We start from the raw sequence: 20,339 nt of genomic DNA, 5'->3' as shown, positions 1-20,339 counted from the left end.
CTACCCTGAAAGTCTCGGGGTGATTCGTCAAGCGGGGGCTGAGAAAAAAGGGGGGTCCCAAAACGCGTTTTCCCCATGCATTTTTCCATAGGACCTTTAGACACAGCTACAGCCCGAACGGCTGAACAGAATTACTTGTAATTTGGCAGAGAGGTAGCCATGAGGTCAAGGAAGTGCCTTTTGTAGGTCTGGTGTAAATCTGTTCAGTAGTTTCTGAGAAAATAGCATTTAAATCAATATATATATCTGTAAGCGCGCTCCGTGCGCTTACGGTAAGCTTACCGTATGCGTACGGTGACGTGCGCGAGGGCGATTCTGATTGGTTGTTAGATCAAAGTAAACATTCGAATCGGTCGAAACCAGGAAGTATCGGCCGCCATTTTCTGTCTCTCGCAAAGAAAAACAAAGGTTGATAACATGAAAAGGGGGCAACGAAGAGAGTTGCAGACCCCCTAGCGTTCGTCAGGGGGTTCACGAAGGACCAAAAAGTATGAGAAATAAATTTAATAATTTTTAAAAAACATCGCGGAGTGCGTGCACGGTAAGCTTACCGTACGCGTACGGTAAAAAAAATAAAATAAAAAAAAAGAATTAACAATCACATTTAATATATAAATCTAAGGACCCCCAAGGGAGAAAAAAACAATTGATATTATTTAAAAAATCGCGGGGCGTGCACGGTACGAAATGCGCAAGGTGGGCGCTCGGTGCGCGAAGGGCACCGTGCACCGAAAAATTAACAATAAATAGATAACTTAGCATTTAAAAAACCGTACAAATTCACTGAAAAAACCATAGGTTTCACACACGTTATAGTTAGGAATTAGCATTTAAAAAACCTTGGAAATTCACTTAAAAAACCATAGGCTTCACACAAGTTATAGTTAGCTGTACATTTCACTCGTAAAAAAACAATGAAATTCCACGTTATAGTTAGATCAGGTAACTATAACTTGCGCGACCGCAATGCACAATGTGTCATTTCAGATGTCATCAGTGATGTCATGAGTGATGTCACTGACCATGTTATGAGTGATGTAATATGTGACGTCATCAGCAGTGGATTGCGGTCGCGCAAGTTATAGTTACCTGATCTAACTATAACGTGGAATTTCATTGGTTTTTTACGAGTGAAATGTACAGCTAACTATAACTTGTGTGAAACCTATGGTTTTTTAAGTGAATTTCCAAGGTTTTTTAAATGCTAATTCCTAACTATAACGTGTGTGAAACCTATGGTTTTTTCAGTGAATATATATATATATATATACACATAAGAAATTAGGGTAAGGTCACTTTAAGGGTTTTGGGGTGGGTAAGGGAATAGGGTTGTAAAATAGATTTTTAGGGTTTAGGGGCAAGTAAGGATATGGGTGGTAAGGGTATTTTTAGGAGTTGTAGGGGTATTGGGTGGTAAGGATGTTTATAGGGTATTTGGGTGGTAAGTCTCCTAAGATTTTTACAGGTTTTGTCCAAGTGTCTCACATTTTTAGTTCCGTTGTCAAAATATTTCTAGTGAAAACTGACGGCACTTGATTGGGTGCTGTTCTAAGCTACAGCTATTTTGGTCAGAAGTTTTCAATTTATCAGTTTTAAAATAAACTATGATATTTTAGCTCATAATTCTGCTAAGTACTTCACTTCATTGATCATGCCGAGAGCACCAAAACAGAAGGTTTATATTGCTTGATGTCTCCATTGCACAATCATTTATTACTCAAAATTGAAATACTGTCCTTTAGTGTCAGGAGGGAGGAAATAGAATAAATCAGGCTAAACAAATATTTATTTGTGTAGACTAAATAATTATGTTAAATCTAAATTTAAACAAGTTTGGAAATATTTTTAATGAATAAATTAATTCCGGCTGTATTTTAGTTGCTGAATTTATTGCAAATTATTTGAAATTAGCTTTCCATCCCAATAAAAATGATTGAAGAAAAATAGAAAAATGTATATAGTGGGTTTTGAGAGTTGCTCACAGGAAGCACAGGTGCATCTATCCTGCCAAACCTCTTGCTGTCAGTCCATTTCTGATTTACACAATCCTCTCCCTGTCTGTTCCAATCAAATTCCTTCACCACAACCCATCCTCTGCTCATTTAGTGGTTAACCTATGCATCAGTAGAAAGTGAAGCAAAGACCTGCAATTAAGAAAGTCAAGCGGAGCAGGAACTTCTCCATATTAGGTGAATCATTTTGGCAGAGACTTTTTTTTCCATACTACTAAATTATTTTGATTGAGTAGTTTGGATCAATGTAAGACCACATCAGTGGAAGGTGATATTAATTGTATATACACATAATAGTTTTGAAGTTGATAAGAGGTGTTCAATGAAGGTAACATTTCAAATTGACAAAAAACCTGCCTTAGCAACCCAAGCCATGAATTATCACCCTCTCTTTTTCAGATGTTGGGATAGTCATCAACTTGCATGTATCCCCCCCTCCACTGCAAACATGATTAACATCTTTCTCTGACTCAGGCAAGTATGCTGTCAAAATCAAAGCTGGTTCCTGGCATGCATGACCTCCAAACAGGCATCACACCCATTTCTCAGCAACAATCCCTATTAAGTCATCATCAAATTCTACATCCCCCTCAGCCATTTATCATCTTCCTCCACCTGATGCAACAGTCAAGGCAGCACATGCTCCTCATCCCGAAAGATGCATATCACCTCCTGACCTAGGTGCCATACCTCTTCTCAACCACATCAGACTTCACCCACACTTCCAACTCCTTTGACAGTAAAAATGTGTCCTCTAACCTCTTCAAACATGCATCACTCAATTCTCCCAACTCCTTGGCCATTAACAACTCATCCAGCCCCTCAGTCTGTTCATTAAATATAGGCAGACAGCCCCATCTCTCTTGCCCACCACAAAGGTCCCAGCATCTCCATCAGGACTGCTACCCGACATCTAGCATTTGCCCAGCACTTCACCTGTGCCTGCTCTCCTAACCCCACCCAATGTACACATCTTCAGGTCCTTTAGATTCATGCCTCTGGTAGGGAAAGGTCTCTTAATTTGATCCCAGGAAGGCATCAATCAACCACAGCATAGACAGGCATTAATCCCCATACCAGCCCCCATGGCAAGACACCACTGACAGGCATTAAGACACCCCTTATTCCTCAGGCACATTTGCCTACTCACCAAACTCATCCTTTAAACTTCAAGCCAATATAACTCCCTGTCCTGAGGCAGACCTTTTCTCACACCTTGTCAATAATCTACCTTCTTCCTCAGGCCTGACCATCCTTGCCAGGAAGACTGTGGCCTTGTAATATCATGCACAGGTTTTGGCATCATATGATTACAAAACCCATTGAATTAACTGAAATAGGTAGGGAATGTGCATTTTATCAACTAGGAAGGCACAATTCCAGACCCACAAAATCTTCAATTGAATGACTTTTATGTACTGCAACAAAGTTTTAAAATCTCCCAAATGTTTTACTCCCCTGGATGCATTGGCATGACCTCATACATGACTGAGAAGGGTATCACTATTGTAACCCATAGGAAATCACATATTGCATCATTGATGAATTAGAAACAACAACAGTAGAAATTCCAGATTATACCTGATCTTCAGGTCGACTTCTGTCTTCTCGTTTCAGTGAGCCTGCAACAACCAACACTGATTTGATAGCTCTTAGGCCCCAATCATAATGATCCTGTAAAAGGCAATACAAAATAGAAAAAAACACTCAGTAGTGAATTGTGAGTTGTGGCTGGATCACAAAACATTTTGACACCTTTTCTTGCTGTTTTATAAAAAATGATTTCTAGAAGCGGTAAAGCATGACAAGAATGTTACTTCAAATTTTCTGCATGGCAGTTTGTTGTGGTGAGGATGTGTACTGATGTTTTTCTGTTACTCTGTTTTTGTGCTACATTATTACATTGTGATGTTAATGTGTTGTACAATGGTTTTGCTGTTTTGTGCCCTTTTTAATTGTGCTTTGATGTTGCTTTGTGTATCTTATTATGTTATGTTTATCACTTTAGATATATCAGCACATGCAGCTATGTTTTCAACCAATGCATCACATGCCGTTAAAGGTTACCATGACATGCATCAATTTACTACTCTCTAAGATGGTGAAATAGCACTACGTGAGCTCTTCAAGTATTTGGACAGCATTCAGCCTAAAATGATGGCAGAGACTGTGACACATCAAACATTTGGAAAATTCGATCCGTTTGTTTCTATTTTACAGTAGGAGGATGTAAAATAAAAACAGATAAATAAGTTGTATCTAATTACGTATGTGCTTAAAGACATTGACACCACTTACAGTTGCAGATGTAAGTCAAAGTACCCTAGGGCCAACAAAGATGGTGCTATGAGTTAGCATGGTAGCCATGGGAGTCAGGGTTGGGTTGGATTCTGGTGCAACAACTACAAACCAGACCAGGCTGGACACATGATGCGTTGGAGTCAACATAATTTATTTTTTTCTATGAATTCATTTTTCTGTTGGATTTGTGTATCTGGACTCGAATGAATGAGGGGAACAAGGCGGCCGCGGGTCGTCAGTCCTCTCGGGCATTGTGATCCTTGGTCTCTCTAGGGGGTTCTCCGCAATGTTCATGTGCTGATCTTGCTTCCTGCACCCCTTCCCCCATGTGCAAATACCTCAGTTTCTTCTCCTTACTGTTCCAGTTCTCGAGGATTGTTTGCGATCGGCGGATGGCTCCAGAGCCCCGGGGAGCCTCACCAGCACTCCGAGCCTCGCGGAGGGAGGGCGCGGCTTGGGAGTGGCATCACAGAGATGCCGGGACACGTGCGGATTGGGACAGGGGAACAAACCCCTCAGGTTGGGCAAAACGAGCTGAGACTAATTGCAGGAACTGAGCCTGAAAAATAAGGTAAGGCTGACTTTGCTGGACACCCAGAGACCTCTCCATTCTTTGGTTCGAGCTGGCATTGGCAGAGTCTGATCTCTGCCGCTGTTGAGGGATCAGGAGGAGGAGGAGGAGCGGGAGACCTTTGGTATATGGAGAGGAGTGAGGGTCAGCACACTAAAGTCAATCCCTCAATGAAAGTTTGCAGATATACTCTCCGTACAAGGGCCAAACAGCTTTTACTCTACACCGGGTTGACCAATCAAGACCGCCTCCCCCCCCCCCTCCGTAACCAGTGTAAACGCTCCTGAGACCAAAAAAAAAAGGAGAAGGGGGGGAGAAAGATAAAGTGCAGGAAAAGGGAGCAAAAATTGAGCCCCCTGCAGGCGCCAAAAGCCCTAGAACCAGAAGAAGAGGCAGAGGGAAGAAAGTATTGGCACCTATAGTGAAGAGTACACCCTTTTTAAAGTCTTACTACAAAGTTCTCGCTACTCCCACCCAAACCTCAGTCCCTATTAAAGAAGGTTCCCGCCCCTCTACTGTCAGCAAGATGGAATTGAGTCAACCTCAGACTACGCCGACTATGCAATTAGAAGTTCCACACTCCCTTTCTACATCAATCATCCCTAACCAATCGACAGAGACATTGTCTGAGGACTTCAGTTGCCCCCAAATTTTTGTACACCCTGTAGTCTCCACTTCAAATCGTTTTAGTGTGTTGGAGGCGCAAGACGCCCAGCCAGGCCTCCACTCAGAATTAACACAACAAGAGCTATCTCTCCAACACTCTCCTACGACAAGCCCAGGATCTCTGGCGGATATTATCCTAGCACTTAAGGAAGAGATGCGGAATAGATTTACAGTCTCCGAAACCAACCTGGTAGCAATCCAGGCCTCCTGTGCAGTGTTAGCCCAGAAGCTGGAAGAAGTATCTTTAAGAACGGATACTTTGGAGCAGGAGATTCCGAAAATCTAAGAGGCACTTAATATATCTTCAGTAGAAATGGCTAAATTAGTGAGTCAAAATACAGAAATGAAGGAAGATCTAGAGCGTCTCGAGAATCATTCTAGTAGAAACAATCTGAGATTGATCAATGTCCCCAAAGCTCTTGAAGGCTATGATATCAGGGGGTTTGTGATATCATTACTGAAAAATACAGTCTTAAAAAACTCCCCAAATGTAGATTTATCCCAAGAGATACAGCGGGTGCATCAAGATCCTTATAAAAGATACTCCGCAAAACAGAAGCCCAGGAAAATCCTGATTCATTTTCTTACCTGTACTGTAAAATAGACAATCGCATCGGCAGCACTCAAGGAAGGCACTTTAACATTCGACTCTTTCTCATTTGCTATTAGATCAGATGTGTGCCACACCACCGCACAGAAACAAGGGGAGATGGGCAAACAGATGGAGGAACTGAATAAACTGGGGGCTAGGGCACGGTTGAAGTTCCCAGCAACACTTCGTATTATGTGGAACAATGATATGTATGTCCACCGCTCAGTAGAGGAGGTAGATGATCTTGTAGATAAATAAAGTAGGGAGCAGGGGTATAGGTAGAGTGAGATGCGGAAGTGAGGGAGGCTCAGAGAGACCAGGGAAAAGAAAATGTGAGGAAACAGATTATTTTTGCCCGAGAGACTGAAGCCCTTTAGGCTTTTAGCCTAATATAGTAGAGAGGGCTCCCCGGAGGGTTGGAGGGGCACGTGGGTGGGGTGGGGGTGGGGAATGGGGGTTGGATCACGGGGTGGGGAGCAGTGGGAATTTGTTTTGAAAAAAGAATCCTCTATTACAGTTTCAATATCAGTTAGCCTGTCTTGTTTTTTTTTTTAAACTTCTTTTTATTAAACCAGTGTCAGCATTTCAAAACTGTTACATATGCATATTTTGAGGTACATGTTTCCCTGATAATTTACACAATCTGCGACTCGTAAACATGTTATAGTAGTCATGAAACCGCCGGAGTCCACCTGTAGCTTCGGTCCCATCCCAGCCATCCCCCCGTACCCCCTATTGTCTACCTACAGCTGCCAAATTTTCTCCCATTTCTTGGGGTATCCTCTGCTTTCATAAATTGTCCTATCAGCTGCACAACACCAGTCCATGTCCCTTTTCCATTGAGATACTTTAGGCAATTGAGTGGCCCCCCATGCCCCTGCCACATTCCGTTTGGCGACCATTGCCTCCACTAGTAACCATATTTTTAAATATTTGAGCCAGTTTTGTTCCCCAGAGACACACAATATATGCCACCTAGTAACCAGGGGGCCTTCTTGTTCTAGCACGTCTGACATTACCCGAATCACCTTCTTCCAGTAAACTTGTATAATCAGACAGTCCCATAGGATATGGAAAAATGTTCCCCTCTGAGTGCAGCCCCTCTGACATTCCTCCGTGGAAATGCGCCCTATCTTAAACATTCGTGTGCTGTTGTAATAGGACCAGTGCAGTATCCTCAGATGGACCAACCTAAATCATGCTCGTATTGCCACCTCTCTAGGACTCTGCACTGCCTCTGCCCAGTCATCATCATCTAGTAATCCCGCCTCGGATTCCCACGTCTCTCGCAATTTTATTCGTAAGTCTGACAAGTTATTTATTATTTTTTTATATGTAAAGGACAGTGCCTTCTCTGGAATAGGGTCCAGTAACAACCTGTCTTCTAATGGGCTATATTCAGGTGCCTGCTCAACACGTGTTTCATTTGCAAATATCTATTGTACTCCGTGGGTGCCAATTGAAAGTCCTCCTGTAGTTCTGCAAACGTCAGCAGTGCCTGTCGCCGCCGCACATCACCTAATCGTGTAATGTCTATTAGTTTCCACTTCGAGAAGCCCTGTAGACGACCCATCTCCCTGAGAGTCACGCTGGTCCACAAAGGCGTCTGGTCCATCAGATGGCCTGCTCAACCCAGGAACCTATTGGCCTTGGCCAATACTGTTAGCACCGTCCTGTGGAAATATGGATTTTTCTGGTCAGTTATGTCCCCTATCTTGGACCCCAACGGTTCTATGTGCATGTTACAAGTACATGTATGTTCCCTCCAGTTCCAGTTATGAAGACGCAAATACATGTGCGTCCACCGTTAACATGTCCTCTGTTGATCCGCCATGAATGGGCCGGATATTCCATTCCTAAGTACGAAAGGCCACCGCCTTTATATGGTTCACTTATGCCATTTTACAGTCCAGGCAAGTAGGCCCTGATTCTGTCATCAAGCCTTTCTTGCTTTCTGTCTCTGAAGCTCCAGTCCGAGCCTGCATCTGTGACCATGAACTTTGTCTCATCCTCTGCGCGGCTCACGATGCCTGACATCAGCTTGCTGCCTGCCAAGAACTGTATTTCACCTTCGGAAATTATCTGCTCCGCTCCCTGCCCAATGCATTCCTGTCTAGTAGCTTAAGTAAACATTCTGCCAGCTACCGAGCAAAGGCCCGGCTTCTCTGTCTTTATACAAGTAATTCATAGCCCTGTTACTATGTAAGATTCCTGCCCTCGCATCTAGTGTAGACACTTAGACGCTTGTACACGCACTAACAGTCAGTATAGTCAGTATAGAATAAGATTCTACTCCAAGAAGGCCTCTCTTTTGGATAACTTAGTTCTTTAAACATAGGATGTTAGATATGATTTGGGATTAGGTTGACTTGACCCTCCAGACATCTGTCGCCACATGTAGAGCTAAATGTCAAGTCCCCTCCACCCCCTAGCTGCACGTCAATCACACGTCATGCTGCTGCGCGCGCATTTCTGCCAAGTATTTCTGCTGACATTGCGAAATTATTTCATAGATCCACCCATATGTGACATCACAACCAATGACGTTTTCTTGTTACCCCCAATTACGCCTCCTTCAGCTACGCATGTGAAATGTTATCTTTACTATCAATTGTTACGCCTCTTGCCTTTGCCTCACTGTAATGCCTATTGTATAAAAGTGATTAATTATCAATAATGTATGTACTTCACTTCCTGAACCTCCGTGGTGATGGAACTTGGAGGCCACGATTTCGAAATCGTCCATTAGAATAAAGCCCATTCTGAACCTCTAATACCACGGATTCTGCCTCTTATTTATTGAGCTATTTTTATTATGTTCTGTATCAAATTAAGCCCCGGTAATTAAATTATTTACCACATAAATGGCGCCCGAATAGGGACACTTTCTCATCTCACGCGCCGGCGGTGCGTTGCAGGCCCGGTCTCCTGCCACAGCTGGACGGACAACAACGCGTACCAGCAGGATTTCCTGTATCTCCCTCCGGTCAAGCGGGGGCGACTGAGGCTGCGATCAACACCCAGACGAGGCGGTGAGAAGTGCGAAGTATCCCGACCAGAGCCTAGCTGAGAGAGCAAGATCCGAGGTATACAGAGGCCCACCAGGTTTCCGATGTCCTGAAGTGTCCGAAGTTGTCGAGTCCAGTCCAGTCCGGTCCAGTTCAGTTCAGTTCCGTTCCGAGGCCTTCCGTTCCGAGCTACCCGGTGAGTACCATTACTGGGGAGGCGTTCTGGCGTGCACATAAGTTGTGCCGGTCCAGACGGGTTTGGGTACACAAATCCGGTCTGCACTGTTTTAGCAGTGTATCTGTACTGTTTAGCAGTATATCTAGTATATCAAGTATATAAATTCAGAATAATTTCCGTTAATGTCGAGAATTATGTTTTATGATTAAGTTTTCTTAGATCATCGTCATCATCATCGTTGCTCATTTAAATGTTAAATGTTAAATGTATTGATATGTCCTGCATATTGTGGTATGAATGACTGTTCGTTATCGTGTTTTATTGTATTAAGTTCGTCCAAAATCAAGTACCAGATCAGTTCTCAATATGCCGCTCTTTTCGAAACTAAGACAGATCACCACTAGAAAAGGGGTACTCGAAGAAGCTGTTCCCATTCCTCCTAGGGACACTCCAGGGTACTTCATGTATCATAAACACGGCCTAGACGCTATATTATTTCTTGATCTATGGGTAGACTACACTAAGGAATTACCAGAAAGTCAGAGGTGGCCCGCAGCTGGGACCTGGGATGCAGAGTGCATCATGAAAGTAGAGGAAGAATTATGGAAAAAGAAAGCTAGACAATCACAGAAAGACGCCATCGAATTATGGCGTAAAGAATCATATAGACGTACAGAAAAAGCACGTAGACAGGAAGAGAAGAGTAAAGAGAATTCAAATGAAGTTCGAGAAAATCTATTAATTGAAGAAGGTACACGAGTGAAATCAGAACAAGTAGACAGACAAAGAAATGCCCTTATGAAGGGTATGTATCCCCTTCTGGCCGAAGGATTACCTAAGGCTACTCCGGGGATACCAAAAGACTTGCCACCCCCATTGTTTCCAATAAAGGTACATCCTAAAGGGCATCCTAGAACCGCAGAAGATGTTTTCCTTTCCTCATATTTAGATGACGCAGCTCCCGAGTATGCTAACCCCGCCCCACACAGACCGTCGGCCGGGGAGGTTCAACGCCAAGATCCTGTATCTGTATCCTTACAGCATCAAATCCTGACACAAGTTCCGGCAAGCACGTCCGTTTCCACATCTGTTCCTACAGCTACTTCTATAGCTGTGTCCACACCTATAGTTGCTGTATCGCGTTCAACGAATCCTTTCACGCCCGATACCCCAGACGGGGCTACCGGAGGTGCTACTAATATTTTTTCTACGCCACCCAGAATAAATAAACTTACCTTTCAAGAGTCAGCACATCCACGTACCCCCAAACTCATAAATGCCCGCACGCTTAAGGAACTTCTAGTAGATTGTAGATATGACCCTGTGCCCGGCAAAGAGGACGAAATGATCATGGCATCATTACGTATCCGACGAGCCGCGGTGTATTTAGGGAAGTTACCAGGAATGACTATGCATCTAGATAATATATATCATTTTGTCCAAACAGGGCGAGATTCTGAAAGTATTAACAGAGCTATGGAATACCAGAAAGTGGAGATACAGGGGGAACTGTTACGTTTCCTCATAAATTGTGTGATCAGAAATCAAGACCGACCGGGGGTAGACCCGGAAACAATGGAAACTCTTACCAGATGGAGCCAGAATATATCAGAAGGGAGACATGACAAGCAAAAATGTATAATAGCCATGTGCAGAAAGATCCGTAAAGAAATAGAACGTCTACACGAAGAGAGATTAGCGGTAGATCAGTTTGAACAAAACGAGGAGGAGGAAGGATCAGGACTGTCCACAGGACAGTCAGAAACCATAGCCTATGTAGGTAGAGGAAGATCTTGTAATAATACTAGATACTTTACTGACCCAATACGTCCGATATATCCAGATAATAACAGGAATTTCCAAGCACCTATAATAAATATGAGGTCCCCCGAGCATTCGTTCCAAGCCGCTGACAAATTACTGCGAGAACGAAGGGGTTATCATTTTCTTGATTCTATGGATGAACAAGAATTAGCCAGGTCAGCCGTTCATTGGGTTGACAGTCCCGGAAAGTATGATGATGATACAGTAGCACACACATTTTTGAATCTCACCCCAGATGAACAGCGTTTAGCTGGGATTTATATGATTCAACAACTTCTTATACTATATAAAAGCCAACATTCAGATCCTGGTCCCTTACCTGATATATTGACTGAATTACTCACGAATAGATGGAAAGGTTCAGGTACTAAGTTAATTAAGGAAATACTAGAATCCAGAAAACAGTACATTCTTTTTGTATGTCCAGAACATGTTTCATTGCCCATCAAGGAAAGACCGATGTATTACGTGGACAGACAGAATCCCTTACGAGAAGTACACCCAATAAAGGGCGAGGACAATCAGTTTAAACGTGTATATGTATATACGCCCATATCGAAAATAGAATTGTTAGAAATGAAGAAAGTGGTACCCAGTCATGACAAAGACCCAGCGGGTTTCCACCGAGAAATTAAAGACATGTTACTCATGGGAGAGTATACCTATCCCGACATTATGACAATATTAAAGGTATTAATGCCTGCTGGCATTTATGAAAAACTCAAGGAAAAAGAGTGGGAGGTAGGAGACCAAAAGATAGATTGGACAGCATTAGAAAATGAAGAAAAGGCCCGAGGCCCAGGTTCGGGGCTTGGGGACAAAACTAAAGCACTGCCAGGTTTACTAGTACAGGTACTACCACGTTTATTAACCACGAAAAAGGAAGACTGGGGTGCAATCTCAGCCTGTAAACAAAAGCAAGATGAAGATACTAGTGATTTCTATGCCCGATTCGAAAAATGTTTTGGTATAAATAGTGGTATAAAAGCAAGTAGCGAGTCATACCCACATCTGTTTGTGACAAAATTAGTTGAAAATTCTTTGCCCCAAGTGAAGAATAGAGTATTAAAATTCGAGAGTACCTGGCAAGGTAATACCCCATCACAAATGTTACAAATGTTACAGTACCATTACAATAGAATTAGAGAGGAACAAGAACATGAACAAAGACGCATGAAAGACACGAAAATGAAAATGCTAGTCTCCCAGACAGTTCCAGCTGAAGGACATAAAAAGGGTACGACACATTCCGGTGATTCAGCAGGACCTGTAAAAGGGACATGCAACTACTGTAAACAACAAGGTCATTATATACACGACTGCCCAGTCCTGAAGCGTAATATCGCCACAGGTATTACAAAAGAAAGACCACGGCCACCTAGACAGGATCAGAATGAACAAGGAGCACCGCAGCATGCACAGGCCATGCCAGCTCCACAACAGTCTATACAGTTTGTGCCAGCCGCACCAGCGTTGCCTGCTGCTGCCACACAAACCACGACACGACAGCTGTACCAGACCGCACAGTATGACTATCCTGATTACCAACGATATGCATGAACCAGCCTAGAGAGGGAAGTTGACTTACCCCTTATCGAGGTCCCTGTAGACCAAGAAGGACCTTATGTACATAGTGAATTATTAGGCCAAGATAGAAAATTTTTACTAGATACAGGGGCAAGTCGAACAACTATAAAACGTAGTGAAGTTCCAGGGGCACCCCTCTCAGGCTCACAGAATATTTCCCTTGGTTTTTCAGGAAAACCTATTGTTAATGAAGTATCACAGCCTCTTCCACTTACGATAGGACCTTTGACCAGAACTACAGATTTATTGCTTACTAAATCATGTCCAGAAAACTTGTTAGGTATAAAAACACTGAAAGCTTTAGGAGCTATAATATGTTGTTCTCCGGAAGGAGTAAGATTGTTTTTACGTGATTTCAAAGGTCACTATGTGTCTCGAGATATGGATTCCCGACTGCAGACTTTACCGACTCATTTATGGGCACAAGGCCCTACAGATGTTGGTTGCATGAACATTACACCCTATCGAGTCACACTAAAGGCAGGAGTGGTACTACCACGAATGCGACAATACAAGTTACCCCCAGATGCTGTAATGGCTTTACTGCAAATCATTGACGAGCTTATTGGCCAGGGAGTGGTTGTGGAGACCGACTCCAATGTATGTAATTCACCGATAATTCCGATTCTTAAACGAACTGATCCAAAGGCTCCCCCAGTATATCGATTGGTTATTGATCTGCGCGAATTAAATAAATGTATTGTACCACAATACCCCGTAGTTCCAGACATCTCTTCATTACTGACAGCTATTGATTCCGAAGCAACATTCTTTACTGTAATTGATCTCAAGAATGCCTTTTTCAGCGTCCCGATAGATCCGGAAAGCCAATACTTGTTCGGATTTAGTTTAAATGGACGTAGCTTTAAATTCACACGCGCACCTCAAGGATTTACAGAAAGCCCCAGCATCTATAGCCAAGCACTGAAAAGAGAACTTGACAGTATACACATGCCAGTCAACACTGCTCTGCTTCAATATGTCGATGATCTGCTGATCACCGCCCGAAGCGAACCTGAATGTGAAAAAGCATCACTGACGGTTTTACAATTTCTAGCCGAAAAGGGGCACAAGGTGTCCCCTTCTAAGCTGCAATTCTGTGTCCAGCGAGTTATTTACCTTGGTCACTCGCTGTCCAAGGAGGGAAGGCAGCTTACACCAGATCGTATCCAGCTAATTGCAAATATGCCAATACCCAAGACACAAAAGGAGGTGCGGGCTTTCATAGGCCTCACTTCATATTGTAGGCAGTGGATCCCTCAGTATGCATTTCTAGCAAAACCACTCATTCAATTAACAACACAGGAGGCAGCCACATCGACTGTCCTCCCTTGGACTCAGGAACACACATTAGCTTTTGAAAGCTTAAAGAAAGCTCTATGTCAAGCACCTGTTCTAGCAACACCATGTTACAGAAAACATTTTACACTCTTTGTTACAGAACGAGAAGGTACTGCCTTGTCAGTACTCACACAGGAACAAGCAGGATCACACAAACCGTGTGCTTATTTTTCCAGTACATTAGATCCCGTAGCTCAGGCTCTGCCTGCGTGCCTGAAATCAGTGGCAGCGACAGCTTTAGCAATCAGACAAAGCGATGCCATAGTGTTAGGACATCCATTGACAGTACAAGTACCACATGCAGTAGAGGTTCTTGTGAATCGAACGCAAACACAACACTTGACTATAGCGCGACTTACAGGTTACGAATTAACATTGTTTCAGCCACATATAGAAATCAGACGTTGTAACACATTGAATCCTGCCACACTTTTACCTGTAATTGGAACAGACCCACTAGCTCATGATTGTATTGATGTTATTACAATAACGACGAAACCCAGACAAGACTTGACAGATGTCCCATTGTCAGATCCAGACCTGACGTTGTATGTAGATGGTTCATGTATGAGAACAGGTACAGGAGAGTTAGTGGCCGCTTATGCAGTCACAACAGACACTGAAATTATTGAAACCAAGTGTATAAATACCTTGTCCGCTCAAGCAGCAGAGCTCGTCGCCCTGACACAGGCCTGTATTCAAGCCACAAATAAAAGAGTCAACATATACACTGATTCACGTTATGCATTCGGAGTTGTACATGACTTCGGCGTGTTGTGGCGAGAGAGAGGTTATTTAACTTCTCATGGTGCCCACATTCAGCACGGACCCCTCATTCATGCCTTATTAGATGCAATACATCTACCCATTGCAATATCGATTATGAAATGCAAAGCTCATACGAAAATTACTGATATCATTTCTCAAGGCAATGATCTAGCTGACAGAACAGCTAAACAGACTGCTCAAACTCAAACATCCGATATGACAAAGACAATAGTCCAGACGCCAACACATTGCATGATGGTTAAGGATCCCGCTCTTGATGTAATTGACATACAGACACATGCTACTCCAGACGAAATAAGGAAATGGACTGAATTAGGAGGGATCCAAACGGATCAAGGATGGATGACGAAGGAAAAATCTGTATGGTTCCTTCCTGATTCAATGGTCCAAGTCATTATTAACACTGTCCATAGTCCAGCGCATCTAGGAGAGAAAGCTATGCTAGACAGCATTCAACATATTTGGTTCAACAAACATTTACGAGCAGCAGCGAAACAAAAAGTTCGTACCTGTATGATCTGTTGTCAGTTCAACCCAGGAAAAAGCATCCCCGTAGAGCAGGGTGGATTTCAGCCTCCTGATCACCCTTTTGAAATCCTCCAGATGGATTATATCCAGATGGAACGATGTCGAGGATTCAAATATGTTCTCGTAGTTGTTTGTGCTCTTTCCCGTTGGACAGAGGCATACCCGGTATCAGATTACACTGCTCCGACTACTGCCAAACAGTTAGTTCGAGAATTCTTCCCACGGTACGGTTTACCACGTGCTGTCTACTCAGATAACGGCCAGCCGTTCTCATCCGAACTAATGAAACACGTTTCACTTTTGTTAGGCTATCAGTGGAAGTTTCATTGTGTCCGACACCCCGAGGCAGCAGGTCTCGTGGAACGACATAATCAAACTTTGAAAATCAGATTGTCCAAAATATGCAGGGAGAAAGGTGTCGACTGGGTAGTAGCATTACCAGTTGCACTCTTTTACATGAGAATGGTAGCACACTCTTGAACAGGGCTATCTCCGTATGAGGTGATCTTTGGCAGACCACCAAATATGTGGGGGACGCCTATACCACGTAAAATAACTGATATTGACTGTAATATGCTGACAGATTATTTGGCTTCCTTGATGTCTGCACTACAATCTTGTCGTTCACAGGTAGCTGCAGCTTTTCCTGACAACACTGAGGTGAAACCCCATGACGTAATTCCAGGGGATCTCGTTTTAGTGAGGAACTTTGATCGAAAGACTCAGCTGGATCCTAGGTGGAGGTCGCCACAATTGGTCTTGCTCACCACAAGGACAGCCGTGAAGATCGAAGGCAGAAAAGGCTGGGTACATTCAAGTCATATCAAGAAATTTTATGGACTACCATCGGATATAAAAACTACACCTCGTGTGTCTTCACCCATTGACTCAAAACTTCCTTTGGTTGACTCAAGTAGTCACGAACATTATAAACTAAAACTCAGATCTAATCAGTCGGGAAATTTGATTGTTTAAGTCCTCTCCAAGGTGAAGCGGTTGAATTTGTCTCTGACATGTATCCCTTAGATCTGAATAGAGAAAAAACCCGAAAAATGTTGAAACGACATGCATATTGTAAATCACTGCGTAGTCATTGCACAGTGACGTTATTAATTTTGTTTTTCTTAAGTCTTTTTATAATTATTGCAAGTATATTGTTGCACATATATTATCCTATTTCTAGACATGTTTATAATATTACTGCTGAACATTCTTTTAGTGAATAAACTCCGCATGAATTGTCTTACAGATTTGCGCTGCGCAATAACACTTTCATTAGTATGTTACATCATTCCCATCAGGTTAGCAATGCTACAAATTGTTGGATATGTGGCCGACTCCCTCCCTATCAGAACTATAAAGGAATTCTACCTCTTTTTCCATACCCGTTCACACACAACGGCTCCTGTGGAGCATGGTTTAGCTTAATTAATTCCTTAGATTCAAATTCTGCAGTTTATCAAGACAACTGGGTATGGGGAAATCTGAACTTAGTTTTACTTAAAGTCTGCCACCCCAACAAGGAGGGACTTCCCAAAAGAACAGGAACTGATCTAGAAAATGAAGTATATGGATTAGGTAATTTTACGCTTAATCTCTTGATCTTGAATGTCGAATCCGAAGTCACTCCAAGTTTGCCCGCCATGTCAGTATTTCCAGTAAAAGGTGAATTATGTGTAAAAAAGAATGGTTCCATACATATGGGCCATAGTAGATGCACCACTGTAATAAAATTCAGTGATCAAGGCAAGTCGACATTCAGAGCTTCCCGCCATTCCTATTTTATATGTGGTCAGACGGCATATGTACGTTTGCCTCTAGATTGGGATGGTACCTGCTACATTGGATTCCTTTTGCCACCTGTTTTTCTAGCTCCTCCTGATTATCACAGAAATACTCATTTAGTACACAATAGAGAAAGGAGAGATCTCCCAATAGTCGATTACACTGAAACAGCATGGGAAAAATACACAGATTTCAATAAAGGTCTCTTTCCCTATATAGGTACCGTTACTAATAGTAAGCTGATACGTAGATTAACTAGAACCCTTGAAGCAGTAGTGAACGAAACTATTTCCGCCTTAGGCAATTTAACAGAAGAGCAGTCTGCTATGCGGATTGTTGTGCTTCAAAATCGTCTTGTCCTTGACGTCATCCTGGCCGATAGGGGCGGAGCTTGTAGGGTCATCGGATCAAGCTGCTGCGTATTCATACCAGAAAATTCGCCATCTGTATATAAAGCTATAACCCGCCTTCATAAGATTGTGAGCCAGATACACCAGAATCCAGGCACCTGGACTTGGTCCGGTTGGTTTTGGAGCGTGTTATCAGCCTGGGGATGGAGAGTTCTATCCTTCCTAGGTATTGGCCTTCTCATACTATTCAGTTGCTGCTTATGCCTGCAATGTGGACCAGCGATTTGTGGTCTGTGTGCCACATCGTGTATTCCACATCAAGATTTTCATTCAAGATCCCGGAAGAAGAAAGAAGAACAAATGATGCTATATGAACAGATCAATGGATTAATGAAGATTGATATCTCTTGACGGGCAAGTAGGGGACAAGGAGGGAATGTGGAAATATGGATTTTTCTGGTCAGTTATGTCCCCTATCTTGGACCCCAACGGTTCTATGTGCATGTTACAAGTACATGTATGTTCCCTCCAGTTCCAGTTATGAAGACGCAAATACATGTGCGTCCACCGTTAACATGTCCTCTGTTGATCCGCCATGAATGGGCCGGATATTCCATTCCTAAGTACGAAAGGCCACCGCCTTTATATGGTTCACTTATGCCATTTTACAGTCCAGGCAAGTAGGCCCTGATTCTGTCATCAAGTCTTTCTTGCTTTCTGTCTCTGAAGCTCCAGTCCGAGCCTGCATCTGTGACCATGAACTTTGTCTCATCCTCTGCGCGGCTCACGATGCCTGACATCAGCTTGCTGCCTGCCAAGAACTGTATTTCACCTTCGGAAATTATCTGCTCCGCTCCCTGCCCAATGCATTCCTGTCTAGTAGCTTAAGTAAACATTCTGCCAGCTACCGAGCAAAGGCCCGGCTTCTCTGTCTTTATACAAGTAATTCATAGCCCTGTTACTATGGAAGATTCCTGCCCTCGCATCTAGTGTAGACACTTAGACGCTTGTACACGCACTAACAGTCAGTATAGTCAGTATAGAATAAGATTCTACTCCAAGAAGGCCTCTCTTTTGGATAACTTAGTTCTTTAAACATAGGATGTTAGATATGATTTGGGATTAGGTTGACTTGACCCTCCAGACATCTGTCGCCACATGTAGAGCTAAATGTCAAGTCCCCTTCACCCCCTAGCTGCACGTCAATCACACGTCATGCTGCTGCGTGCGCATTTCTGCCAAGTATTTCTGCTGACATTGCGAAATTATTTCATAGATCCACCCATATGTGACATCACAACCAATGACGTTTTCTTGTTACTCCCAATTACGCCTCCTTCAGCTACGCATGTGAAATGTTATCTTTACTATCAATTGTTACGCCTCTTGCCTTTGCCTCACTGTAATGCCTATTGTATAAAAGTGATTAATTATCAATAATGTATGTACTTCACTTCCTGAACCTCCGTGGTGATGGAACTTGGAGGCCACGATTTCGAAATCGTCCATTAGAATAAAGCCCATTCTGAACCTCTAATACCACGGATTCTGCCTCTTATTTATTGAGCTATTTTTATTATGTTCTGTATCAAATTAAGTCCCGGTAATTAAATTATTTACCACAGTCCGGGTATGCTGGGGCAGTCCAACCTGTTTCTCGCGGCCATACAGTGACCCCAGGTATCCGTCAGCCCCCATTGCCCAGTGGTCAACCCTGTATGCCGAGTCATTACGATCTGCAAAAGCCCAATCATTGATGACCATTAAGTGCGATGCCCAGTAATACTTTAGAAGGTCAGGGATAGCAAGACCTCTCTCGTACACCCCCCTCTGTAACTTGGTCAATGCGATCCGTGCGCCCCCGTCCCACAGCAACGTTCTCAACTCACTATTCATGTCACTGAAAAATGTGTCTGTTATCTGACATGGGGTGTTCTGTGTGACATACAGTAATTGGGGTAGATACATCATCTTGAAGAGGACCGTCATTCCCATCAGGGAGATTAGTAATGTTCTCCAATGGGCGATATCACTCCTCAAGTGGTCTAGTTGCAGCTTTAGATTCCTCGTCAGAAACGCTGTGTCAGATCTTTCTATCTGTATGCCCTGGTATCTAAAACTGTCTTTGCTCTGGAGCTTTGAGTTGGCACCCAGCTGTGGCAGTGGCCCACTCAATAGCATATACAGGAGGGACTTATCCCAGTTGATTTGATATCCCGAGTACCCCTCAAAGAGTTTGAAGATCTGGAGCAACCGATTGATTGTGAACCGTGGTCTTGTTGCATACAAGAGGACATCGTCGGCATATAACGATATCCTTTCATCCCACTCATCACCCACCAGAATCCCCGATGGGTTTTATTTTTTACTAGTTGTAGATATGCCTAGTTGGCCTCGTCAATGGATGATCCTTTCTGATGGGAGTTAGAGATCTAAATCTCCTCTTGTGGAACATTAATGGTTTAAGATGTGTTCGTAGGCAGAGGTTAGCAATGAAATATCTAAAACAACGCCCAGCCTAGATCTTCTTAATCCAGGAGACCCATTTGAGTCTTTCAGAGAGTCGTATCGTATTTTCACGGTACCCTTGGATAAAATATTTCTGTACATCAGAACAGACAGCCCATTGTAAGGGGGTTGCTATCTTGATAAAACAGGGGGTGGGATGCATAATTAAATCATTCAAAACAGATCAAACTGGGAGATGGATTATGGCTAAACTAGACTTTGGAGGATCAGAGTTAGCATGTGTATCCTTCTACGGTCCGAACATCGATGACCCTACGCACTTATTCAAGCTGCAATGA

The 20,339-nt window shown here is 43.1% G+C and overlaps 1 protein-coding gene across 1 annotated transcript in view; it reads right to left on the bottom strand.

Annotated features, from left to right (window-relative positions):
* Positions 1-20,339, bottom strand: part of LOC146861181 (dynein axonemal heavy chain 11-like) — a 2,741,463-nt gene that overhangs the window by 1,699,451 nt on the left and 1,021,673 nt on the right. The window contains exon 29 of the mRNA XM_085646213.1: positions 3,594-3,686. Within this exon, the coding sequence (XP_085502339.1) occupies positions 3,594-3,686 (93 nt within the window). The remainder of the gene's footprint in view (positions 1-3,593; positions 3,687-20,339) is intronic.

This window comes from Triturus cristatus, chromosome 3_1, assembly GCF_964204655.1.
Source record: "Triturus cristatus chromosome 3_1, aTriCri1.1, whole genome shotgun sequence".
Taxonomy (NCBI): domain Eukaryota; kingdom Metazoa; phylum Chordata; class Amphibia; order Caudata; family Salamandridae; genus Triturus; species Triturus cristatus.
Note: the sequence above shows the minus strand (reverse complement) of the source record. Positions and strands in the feature narration are given on the sequence as shown.